Genomic DNA, 11,984 nt, shown 5'->3' on the forward strand with positions numbered 1-11,984 from the left:
AGTATTACGGTGGGTGAACAAATTACTGTCGAGCAATTGACAGAAAAGCGCATAGTTATGAGATTATCTAGGCATGATCATGTATATAGGCATCACGTCCATAACAAGTAGACCGACTCCTACCTGCATCTACTACTATTACTCCACACATCGACCGCTATCTAGCATGCATCTAGAGTATTAAGTTCATAAGAACAGAGTAACGCATTAAGCAAGATGACATGATGTAGAGGGATAAACTCATGCAATATGATATAAACCCCATCGTGTTATCCTCGACGGCAACAATACAATACGTGTCTTGCAACCCTTTCTGTCACTGGGTAAGAACACCGCAAGATTGAACCCAAAGCTAAGCACTTCTCTCATGGCAAGAAAGATCAATCTAGTAGGCCAAACCAAACCGATAATTCGAAGAGACTTGCAAAGATAACTCAATCATACATAAAAAAAATCAGAGAAGATTCAATTATTATCCGTAGATAAATCTGATCATAAACCCACAATTCATTGGATCTCGACAACCACACTGCAAAAAGAGATTACATCGAATAGATCTCCACAAGAGAGGGGGAGAACATTGAATTGAGATCCAAAAAGAGAGAAGAAGCCATCTAGCTAATAACTATGGACCCGTAGGTCTGAGGTAAACTACTCACAACTCATAGGAGGGGCAAGGATGTTGATGTAGAGGCCCTCCGTGGTTGATTCCCCCTCCGGCAGAGTACCGACGAAGGCTCCAAGATGGGATCTCGCGGATACAGAAGGTTACGATGGTGGAAATTGTGTTTCGTGGTGCCCCTGGATGTTTTCGGGGTCCGTAGGTATATATAGGAGGAAGAAGTACGTAGGTGGACGCCCGAGGGGCCCACAAGACAGGGGGCGCACCCTACAGGGGGGGGGTGCCCTCCTATCTCGTGGATACTCCGGTTGTTTCTTGACTTGCACTCCAAGCTCTCTGCATCTTGTTCGTTCCAAAAATCATGCTCCCGAAGGTTTCATTCCGTTTGGACTCCATTTGATATTCCTTTTCTTCGAAATACTGAAATAGGCAAAAAAACATCAATGTGGGCTGGGCCTCCGGTTAGTAGGTTAGTCCCAGAAATGATATAAATGTATAAAATAAAGCCCATAAACATCCAAAAGAGGTAATATAATAGCATGGAACAATAAAAAACTATAGATACGTTGGAGATGTATCATGCACCTGGCCCCACGGTGGGCGCCAAATGTCGGGTGGTAGGTGCGACATATGCCAATGGGTGGCTTATCATTGTGGGAGCCAGTAAGACATCGCCGGTGCCTGGAAACGGGATAAGGCGAAGACATGCACGCCGGCGGATCTTACCCAGGTTTGGGGCTCTCCGTGGAGATAACACCCCTAGTCCTGCTTTGCGGGGTCTCCGCATGATCACTAGATCAACAAGTGGCTACAAGAGGCTCCTTGAGCTGTTCAGTGGGAGGAGGAAGAAGGGCAAGACTAGCTCTCTTCTCCCATTGGTGTAGTGTCTAAAACTATCTGAGATCAACCCTTTGCATGGGTGCCCTGGAGGGTTTATATAGGCTTACCCCCAGGGGTACAATGGTAATCCGGCTAGGCGTGGGCCCTAGCCGTCAGTGTCTACGGTCGCCGGCTTCTCCGCCGACCGCTGGGACCCGTCGACTGGTGAATCCCGCCGGCTTCCGGCCTCTTGGTCGATAGGCGGGTCCCACTGCTTGGGGGTCTTGTCGGGGACTAGTTACTGTTGCCCCGCCCTTGATGACGAGGGCTTCGTCGAGGTAAGCATGGCTACAGTGCCGCCGCCTAGTGGGCTCTCACTGTAGCCTTACCTAATCTTGTATCCTTAATGGCGCGCGTGCTTCGAGGAGGGGAGCAAGCCGGCTACTGGAAGCCGGCTGCATCCCAGGTCGACTGGGGGTAACATGGCCGCCTTCAGGCGTCTCTCTAACCGAAGGGGCCCGCCGCCTGCGGGCCGTACTGTCAGCCCGTCGTGGAGGGCGTCATGGTCAACATGGCAACAGTGTCGCGCCGGACGGGTGATGGCTTCCCCGTACGGCGTACTGTGGCCATGCATGCTCCGGGATTCGGGGGTGGCAGGCTTCACTATTGCCACGCCCTGTCCCACCATCGTCATGGGGGTGCAGACTTTGAGGGCACGGTCCTGGACGCTTGCCAGGGGCCGACTTCTTGGAGTCGGTCTTTTTGTGGCCGGCTTCTTGGAGTCGGCCTTATCGTGGCCGGCTCCATGAGATTTTAGGGCTGGGCCGCGTTCTGGTAGTCGGCCTGTGAGGCAGCCGGCCGGGGGAAGGCGTCCCCATGTCTTGGATGCTCGAAGGCTCGATCGGCCTGTCATTTTTTCGAAGGGCCAAAGGGAGCCGGCTAGGCTACCCGTGGTCATTTACTCCGACAAGTGCGCTCCCCAAAAACCTGATCGCCCCTCTCCCATACAGGATCATGAGAGGCAGGGTTCCGGAGGCTTGCTGTCCCTTCTCGCGGTGCATACCGGAAGGAGGGATGGAGAAGACTTGCGTGGCGGCGCAATCATCTGAAACAGTGTGAAACCATACGATGCGGCGGCAGCAACTATAACAAAGATTAAACTAGTCATGCAGATCGGTAAAATAGATGAGCAGATCATATCTAAGGCACAGACTAGGAATAGAAATTCTAGGACGATCTCAAACAAAGAGGACAAGATTGCATACGGTGCGGCGGGAGCAGAATCGTTGACGTTGATGTCGTCGGCCATGTCGTTGAGGAAGAGGTTGCCGAGGTTGGGGAAGAAGTCATCATTGCTAGCAGTCACACGAGTGCGCTCCCAAAAACCCGATCGTCCCTCTCCCGTACAGTTTCCCGAGCAGCAAAAATATAGACAACATGCATAACTTTATCCTCGGCTCAGCTCATTCCCGAAGGACGTCGATAACTGCCACACGCGTGGCAGGAAAGGAGACGCACCACACGTCTTTAATGCAAATAGGTTGCCACATCATCACATGCATGCATGCGAGAATCTTTTCAGATTTTCAGTTCTTAAAATGTTTTATCTCTTAAATGAAAATCCGATTGAAGATCCGTTTTCACCATTAAATCGCTCGCGACGATATCTTCAAAACTAGATCTCATATCGATATATTTCGATGAATTTTTTTTGTTAAAAGTTGCCATGTCTATTGCACATGAATTGCCATGATATTTACACTGAAGTTGTCATGATATGTTTCAACTATTTTCTTTTACATTTAAAAGTAAATTTTAACATATTATAAAACGGGGAATTAAGAAAATTAGACTTGCCATGCACCATAAACTAAAATTGCCATGCATGCACTTAAAATTGCAATGGTTCAATAAAAATAATATTTTCATGGTCAAAGTACTGGAATTGCCATCATAAAAAAACTAAAATTGCCACGATCTACAAACTAAAATTGCCACATGGCAACTTTAGTTTAAGCACTATGGCAACTATAGTGTAAACATCATGGCAACTTCTGGGTAAAAAAAATTCATAAAAACATATCAACATGGGGTCTAGTTTTGAATATCTCGTCGAGACGGATTTAATGGTGAAAATGGATTTTTAGTTTGCTTTTTTATTTAGGAGATAAAACATTTTTAAGCCCAAAACCAAAAAGATTTCTACTGATGTCATCTATTCATACGTGGCAAAATGAGTGGTGATGGAGGCGTGTGGACGATCTGCAAACGTCCACACGTGTGGGCGTTAGTTTTTCAGTTCCCGAAACCTAACGCGCCGCCGAGGTGAGCGAGGCGGGGGAGCGCGCATGTGGTTTTCTCTTCTCATGCTCATATAAATGGTAGAAGAGCTCTCTTTATAAAAAAATGCAACTCCCACTCGACTTTCAAGGTGGGACTAAACTTAGTCTCACTCACATCACTCACAGCCATGCGTGAATGGGCCATAAGAATTTCAGATTTTTAGTTGAGCTTTGGCCAAAGACCTACTAACAAATTCCAACACAAGTCCACGGCTTAAAATGGACTTTTTCATGCAACAGACCGCCACCGCGTCAGCATACGCGTTACGAAATGCATAGCCTGCGACGGTCTGAACCCAACCCAAACGATCGAGGCGCGCCAACAAACACGCCGCGCCGTACGTGCACATACAGGTCAGTCGCCTCCAGAGGGAAGCAAACCAAAGCCACACTCCTGGACGCGGCCCGACTCGAGGTACACACTACGCACTTACCGCGACCCCACGCGCACGCGCGAACGTGCACATCCGGGGAGGGAGAGCCGAGCCGGGAGCGCACGTAGCTAGCGATGGACACGCGTCTGACCAGTCTCCTCGTGCGCGTGCGCGTGCGGCGACCGGCGACCAGTACCACCACTCGCCAAAACTCTTGTCTTTGCTCTAGCTAGTACCCGCGACGGCGACGCACCCCCGTCCACCAACGAGGCCGCGTGGGCCCGCCGGTCGCCGTCGCGGGCCACAGCGCTTGTCTCCCGCTAGACCACAGCCCTATAATACTAGTACATTTTATTTATTTTTCTCACCGCTTCCTTTTCTTAGCTTTCTTTTGCTATCTCCCTTTTACTTTTCAGGTGTAAAACACTTGGACGCAGGGAGGTAGGAGAAGGCAAAGCGCGACCGGATCCCACTGGGAGAGACGTGCGATTAAAGATAGCCAGCGTCTTTTGACCGGCGTGGCCATGGCCATGGAGGGAGGCAGCCCTTATCTTTTGTCACGCCGTGCTAGTCCTTTCTCTTTTTTGTTTCCACCGGTCAACAGGGGCTGGAAAAACAAGAAGCATGTTTGTTTTTGTTTTGCTTAGCAGACGCGCGAGGTGACGAAGCGAAACGGGTGTCCAGAAGGGAAGCTGGGTGTGTAGTACGATCGACGCGTCCCACCGCACGGATGACCGACCAGATAGGTTTTCCCCTTCTTCTCGCCGTCTCGCGTGTGGTGGTCGTGACGAAGTTCAGTCCGGTGTTGTTGTCAGTACTGCCGACAGAATTGATTGCATGCTAGTGATCCGGCCATTCCCTGTTTGATTGATTCTGTACAGACTCAAGAGCCATTTTCTCAAGGGTCGCTATGGTGTAAATTACGCCAAAATAAAGATCGCATGCTAATTTCGTTTTCAGCATATAAATGCATGCACATGGAATTCTCAAGTAGCCACCTTAATGTAATGTATTACTCAAAAATGTCGGATTTGGCGGGCTGAGATGCAGAGGTGATCTCTACCGAAAATGCTACACTCACGGGCGAGTTTTTACATGATCAACGGACTGACCCTTTCTCCCCTCACTAAGGGCATGTACAAACTCCTCCACATCATTTGCAGACGGCTGTTTGTCTACAACGGGTTGTCTCAAGTGTCATCAGCAAATTTAAAGGGATTTCCTGAAAAACAGCCCACGATGTGGCCCATGATAACCGACGGACTCTACAACGGGAAAAATGTTGTCTATATCTAGCGATTTACAAGGGAATAGATCGTCGGTATTTTTACCGACGGACTCGATCAGTTTTGTCTTTCTCTCTCCCCCCACGTCATTTCCCCCACTATGTGGCAGTTGTTACAGACGGCTGGCGGTACCCTGTTGTACATGCCCTAATATTCCCCCCGATTATTAGGGTGGGGCCCGCCTCATCTATTAACCAATTAAAACAATCCACCTCAGCCTTTGCCTGTAAAAGTCATGTAAATCTCCGTGACTCTAGCATTGCCGTGATTTCTACATGTTGATGGCATGGACGTTGCGTAGAGGTGTGCTGGCCGGTGGAGGTACGGGACACCATGGGCCGGCAGCGTGTGGGTGGTTGTCAAGATGCTCCGAGCGAAAGCCTGCCTGGCTCTTGTTGGCTGGCGTCTGGCGATGCCGAGCCCTGTTGGCGTTGTTCTCCACTTTTGACGCACCGCCGTGTAGTTTCTCGGTCCTTCCATCCTCGGACTTGGCTTAAGACCCAGTTGGGTCGAGTGGCGATTTCGTCCTTGCGACGATTCCCTCTTTGGAGGCCTTGCCTTCAAGACTGGTGATCTTGTTCGTATTGGCGAGAGGGGGGAGGGGGGGCTGGATGCATACAATATTTGTGGTCGGCACGTGCCTGACCGGCAATCAGGATGCATATATCAAGGAGGTTGCCATGTATTTGGTGGCCTTATGACTTATATGGCAATGGAGGAACGGCCGAGCGGGGTCGTAACATGCCTTTGTCGTCGAACGCCTGGCAGGTTCCTAGGTTTTGTTCTAGCATCTTCGTGAGTTGTAGTGAAGTTGAAGTTCTAGTGTCGCGGGGCAATGCGACAGTGATGATGTCGTGCAAAGGGTTGGTCTAGTGTCCAATAATCTCTAGTGGCTATGCCAGGCTCAGTCAGTGCAAGTCATGTGTTTTTCCTCTTATGACTCATAGTCGAAGTCAGAGCTAACTAGTCCTCGACGCATTCGACCAATTGTCTGGCATAGACCGTTAGATATTTGTTGCTTCGTCCGAGGTGAGAGCTCTTTGGTTGGTCATCTATGATGAAGATAGAGTTGTTTGCTTGGGATGAAGTGAAAACGATGAAAGTTTGCAAACGGCCGAGATGATGTTTCCCTCTCAGCGGTGTAGGTGGGTCTTAGCGGACAGCCAGGTTGGTTGGGTGCCCTATTTTGTGGGTGTGATGTAACAAATTTCATTCGGTTTTTCGCTAATTCACCAATAATTCTCTTCTTCTTAATTAACGAGTAGAGCTAAAGAGCTGTGATTTCAGAAAAAAGTTTATTTTTGGAAAAGGAGGCTTGCCCCCGGCCTCTGCATCTGAACGATGCATGCAGCCATATTATTAAAAGTCTCAAAATAGCACAAAGTCTTAAAAGTATTACAGCTCGCAAAAGGAGCAAAGAAACATAAAAAAAGGCAATGCTGCAACCGGTGTGAATTAAAGGACTAGGGCCCTAGACTCCTATCCTGTTATGCGACTGCCATTCAAACCGGTTGAATATAGCCCGTGCTACTATCTCACATTGGTTGCACCCAGTAACCAATGGCTCCCTGGAGTCCGTAGGAGTGAGTAAGGACCACATACGGATCTATGCCGTAGCTCTGAAGATGACCTGCAAGAAGGTTAAAATATGTTGTCGGTTAAAAATCATATCATTCCTGCAGTTTGATATGGCCCACATAAGTGCACATATTCCAATTCGAATACGAGCCGCATTAGTATGTTCCACCCCAGCTAACCACGTCCCAAATAACGATTCAATGAGGGACGATGTTGAAGGCTATATGAATCGTTCGCCAAAGTAATTTGACGAGAGGGCAATCTATGGAAGAGATACTGTATTGTTTCATGATGATCGCAAAAACAACATCGTGAACTGCCTACCCATCGTCGCTTTAACAAATTATCTTTGGTGAGGATCTCTTGCTTGTGGACAAACCACATAAAGATTTTAATACACAAGGGGACCTTAACCTTCCATATATGTATAGACCACGGGATTGGGCCAGAACTAATTAGATCCATATAAAAAGATTTTACCGTAAACACTCCGTTTCTAACCAAGTTCCAGTGTAATGAGTCAGGTTCGTCGGATAATTGAACATCCATCAATCTCCATACCAAGTGCATCCAGGAATTCCAACTCTCCCCAACTAATGGTCGCATAAACTGAATATTCAAGGGAACCGATTATAATACTGTGCCTATGTAATCCTCTTTACGTTGCACAATATTATAAAGCCTTGGATATTGTATGGCTAATGACGTCTCCCCTAGCAATATATCCTCCCAAAATTTTGTTGTCATCCCATTGCCAACAAGAAATTTGGTCCTACGAAAGAACAAGCCTTTCGTTCTCATAAGCCCCTTCCAGAATGGCGAATCATTCGGCCTTGCGGTGACTTGGGCAAAAAAATTCGATTGCAGATATTTGTTGTGTAATATCTGTGCACACATACCGTCATTCTCTACTGATAACTTATATAGCCATTTACTCATAAGGCATTTATTCAGAAAAAAGTATGAATATTAGATTCGGAGCCGAAGCTCAATGGTTGAGTAAAGAACAATTTTGTAAAGAGCCGGAGAGAGCATTATTTTGCATATCATGGGGGCTAAATAACATGAATATGTCCTTGGTGGCCTTACGGAAAAAGTGATATCACTCTCATTTGCGTTGAGGGATCAACTCATGTCGGGCTACTATAGATGCTACAGTTCCAACACCAAAATCCCTCCCCACTAGGCAGGAAAAGGAAAAGTATCCGAAAGGAACCCGAAATGAAAACAAAAACATTATTTTTTTTCTATTGACGCGCCAATAAAACAGTACCAGCTGGCACCGTGCAACTCCACCTCTTGCGACAAGGCTGACATTTCCACCTCGCTTCGTCGACCTCGGGTCTCCCCTGCTCTTCATATCTCCTCTCTCCACCCCCACCCTCCCCGAGCATCAACACCGCCAAGAACACGAACTCCAACAAGACGAGGATCGATCGACACGGCAACGCGAGGGCGCACGCCGATCGATCGAGCTGATTACGATCGATTCAAGCTTTGGCCATGCGGAGGTCGGACTGGGAGGACCGGTGCCGGCGGCACCCGGAGCACCGGCTGTCCAAGGGCGTGTGCCCGAGCTGCCTCCGCGATCGCCTCGCCCACCTCTCCGCCAACTCCTCCGCCACCACCACCCTGACGCGCGCCTCCAACTCGGCCAGCACCTCCCCCTACTCCTCCACCGACTCCCCTCCGCTCCACCACGCAGCCCTCTCCGCCGACGCCACCTCCGTCCACGTCGTCGGCGCCGGCGCCGGCTCCTCCTTCGTCAACGTCTCCGCCTTCTCGCAGCCGCTCATGCCGACGGCCTCAAAGAAACCAGCAGAAGCCAAGGGAAAGGACGGCGAGGCGAAGAAGAAGAAGAAGAGCAGCAGCAAGAAGAAGATCGGGAGGTTCCTGTCGAGGCTGGTCGGGACGGAGAAGCGGCGGAAAACAGGGGAAGGCGACGGCGGCGAGCTCTTCCATTCCAGCACCATGAAGGAGAAGTCGTCGACCAAGTGGGTCTTCTTTTGATCAGACCGGCCGGCACCAGCTACCAACCATACGAACCATGCTTGGCCTTTCTCGGTTCTCGATCGATCGGGTATTGATTTTCTTTATTTTCTCTGTTATTTTTTGCAAGTATTCTTCTTGAGCTTGATTTGATATTTTTCTCAAGCGCCGTGTATATACACGAGATCAAGTAGCTGACCGTAAGGAGAAGCATACATATATGGTGAGAAATTGCATATGGTTATTGATTTTTTTAGGACACAGTGTATGGATGTAAATTAACGTGTATTTGTATCTAGTTTCTCTAGCATAGTATGTACTGTGTGAATGGCTTCTGGGATTCACGAATTATACGACAGTTTTGCTTAATTTTCTCGCATACCTTTGGTCTTGTTACTATTGGTACTTGTTACTTGTTCTGACGACGCATATGAGACGAAGATAGCATACGGGAGCGATTGAACATACTATGCAAAAATCAGGAGGAAAAGAAAGGAATGTTTGCATCGTATTCACACGGATGGTCACACAAACGCACTGATAGAAGAGTTACTTCCTTCTATGATTGCTTCTCTGCTACTCCACTCTTGTTACTTTAGCTTTTTTGTCATGCTTGAATCATCTTTCCATTTTCTCGGCTGCTTTTCAACTTTTAGTAGCCGGTGATCCATCGTTTCGACGTGAAGCTGGTTGTCTCGATCCGAACTTGTTTCCGTCTTGGCCAAAGCCCGTCGGTCCGCCCTCCCTGGATGGGTAAGGCAGCTCCAGAACGCGACACGTACGCCGACACAATTGAATAGCCGCCATGAAAAACAGCATGCACCTCTAGGTGCATACAAGCACGTCGGTCGAACTCTCTTCTGTACATATGGACCAAAGTAGCTGCGCTCAGATGAACGGGAACGGTACGTGGCTCATGTTGGCAAACCTGCACCCACGGCGACAACGGAAGCAAGGAGGAATGTGCGTGCAGCCGTGTACGACCGGCACAGAATTAAGAGAAGGTCAGAGGAACCAAAAACAAATGAGATTTTTAGCATTACCGAATACGAACAGCTGATAGCAGAAAACTCCGTTGACCGTACCCTGCAGCTGTGTAGCAGACCAGATGAAATGGTTGCATCCGATTGAGCCAGATATATGGCCGGAATATAGATCCTCGTTCCGAATCAAGATTAGAATATGTCTCCACGAATCGTGCCGTCCACGCGTGCACGGCGGCGGACGGTGGAACCATGGTGACTGGTGCACCCCGCCCGCCTCCAACAGTGTGGAAGTTGCACCCCTGCCCTGACCCGGAGCCTAGCCATGACTGGTGGATGGGGACCTGGCAGCGACCCCGACGACTCCTCCCGCCTACGTGGAAATGACAAATGAAGCCTTCGACCCAAGGCCAACCGGCCGGAGAAACTTGATCAGAACATGGCGTGTGGGCTCCAGCCGTTTGGCCCCCCGGGGCCTGAAATAGCGCCGCCTAGGGGCGGGCCGGCGAAAATATAGGCGGGGGTGGTCGGTTTCCCAACCGCCGTCCCAAGCCCAACCCAGACACCTTTTTTTTGAAAAACAAACTCGGTCAAACAAGACACATATTCGGCCAAGCTAGGCGATTTTCATTGATGTTTGTACATAAAAACTTAAAAACACCGAGTAATTTGATGGGCCAGGCCGTAATGACGGAAATGCGTATACAACACTGGGCTGGGGAATTGCAGAATGGGCTGGCCCAGTTCGAGGCAGTTTTATCGGCTGCATTTTGTTCTTAGTTCTGGTTTATCCTTTGAATTTTTCGGGAACAGGTTTTCCGCTTTAAAGTAACTTCCACCGTTTATTATATTTTTGTTTATTTTTATTCCTTCCCCGATTTTCAGATTAGTTTCTTTGATTTTCATTTTCTGTAATTTTCTTTTTTCCTTTTATTTTTTGGAAATAAATACACGAACATTTAACTAAGATTTTTAAAATGCATGAACACTTTTAAAGTTACACAAACATTGTTTGACATTATACAAAAACATAAATATAAATGAGCATATTCAAGATCACGTGATTTTTTTCTAAATATGTCAACATTAATTTCATGAACAGTTTTAGAAAACAAGGAACAATTTGTAAAATTAGAAGCACATATTTTGAGAAAATGTGAACACTTTTTAAAATTTGACGAAAATTTTAAAAATGTGCATACACTTTTAAAATTTACACATCATGATGTATATTTTCTTTAAACTAATTTCAAACTTATTACAAAATACTCTCTCCGCAAACTAATATAAGATCTTTTAGATCACTAAACTGGTGTAAAGTGGTGATCTAAAAGGTCTTATATTCGATTAAAGAGGGAGTATTTAAACTATGTGATTTAACAAAAAAAAAGAAAAATGTTGGATCTGTTTTGAAAATGCGCTAACACTTTTTAAAATTTTGTTAACAACCTTAAAATGCAAGGACATTTTCTAAATTACCAGACATAATATATAATTTCTTTCTTGAACGAATTTGTAAAATTATTAGAAAGTATATAAATTATGAGATTTAACATAAAAAATGTTGGACCTGTTAACATGCCGCGCCAGTAATTGGCCCATTACTGTTGTGTTCACGTAGCCTGGCACCACATAACAACACCAATAATGGAAAGCAACACGAAAAATAACAAGACATGGAGTTTCTTCTCACGAGCTCAAATGCTCCCGCAAGAACAGTTACATAAAAAATAAAAAAATCTGATTTTTTTTCAAACAAAACATTGCCGAATTTTCTACATAAAGTCTTATGAAATTTTGCACATATGCAAAGAATTCATCCATGTTTATTGCCAACAAAATTTAATTTGTTGTCTTTACTACTTTCTTTGATTTTACATTTCATCCTTGGTGGATTTTAGCTTGCGAGCAGAATAACACTTTCGACAACAATATCAATTTTTTCGAGATGTGAGCCCATATTATGAGTTTGGCCAGTTGCACTAGTAGAG

At 46.9% G+C, this 11,984-nt stretch overlaps 1 protein-coding gene across 1 annotated transcript; it reads left to right on the forward strand.

The window, feature by feature from the left end:
- The first annotated feature begins 8,323 nt into the window (after positions 1 to 8,323).
- Positions 8,324 to 9,379, forward strand: LOC123093446 (uncharacterized). Its single transcript, XM_044515418.1, has one exon. It carries the CDS (start codon positions 8,525 to 8,527, stop codon positions 9,029 to 9,031), a length of 507 nt encoding a protein of 168 aa, XP_044371353.1. The 5' UTR covers positions 8,324 to 8,524; the 3' UTR covers positions 9,032 to 9,379.
- The last annotated feature ends 2,605 nt before the right edge of the window (positions 9,380 to 11,984 follow it).

The sequence above is a fragment of the Triticum aestivum genome, chromosome 4B (assembly GCF_018294505.1).
Source record: "Triticum aestivum cultivar Chinese Spring chromosome 4B, IWGSC CS RefSeq v2.1, whole genome shotgun sequence".
Lineage (NCBI taxonomy): Eukaryota > Viridiplantae > Streptophyta > Magnoliopsida > Poales > Poaceae > Triticum > Triticum aestivum.

Coding starts and splice junctions, on each gene's coding strand:
- LOC123093446 (XM_044515418.1), top strand. CDS start 8,525: ATGCGGAGGTCGGACTGGGAGGACCGGTGCCGGCGGCACCCGGAGCAC.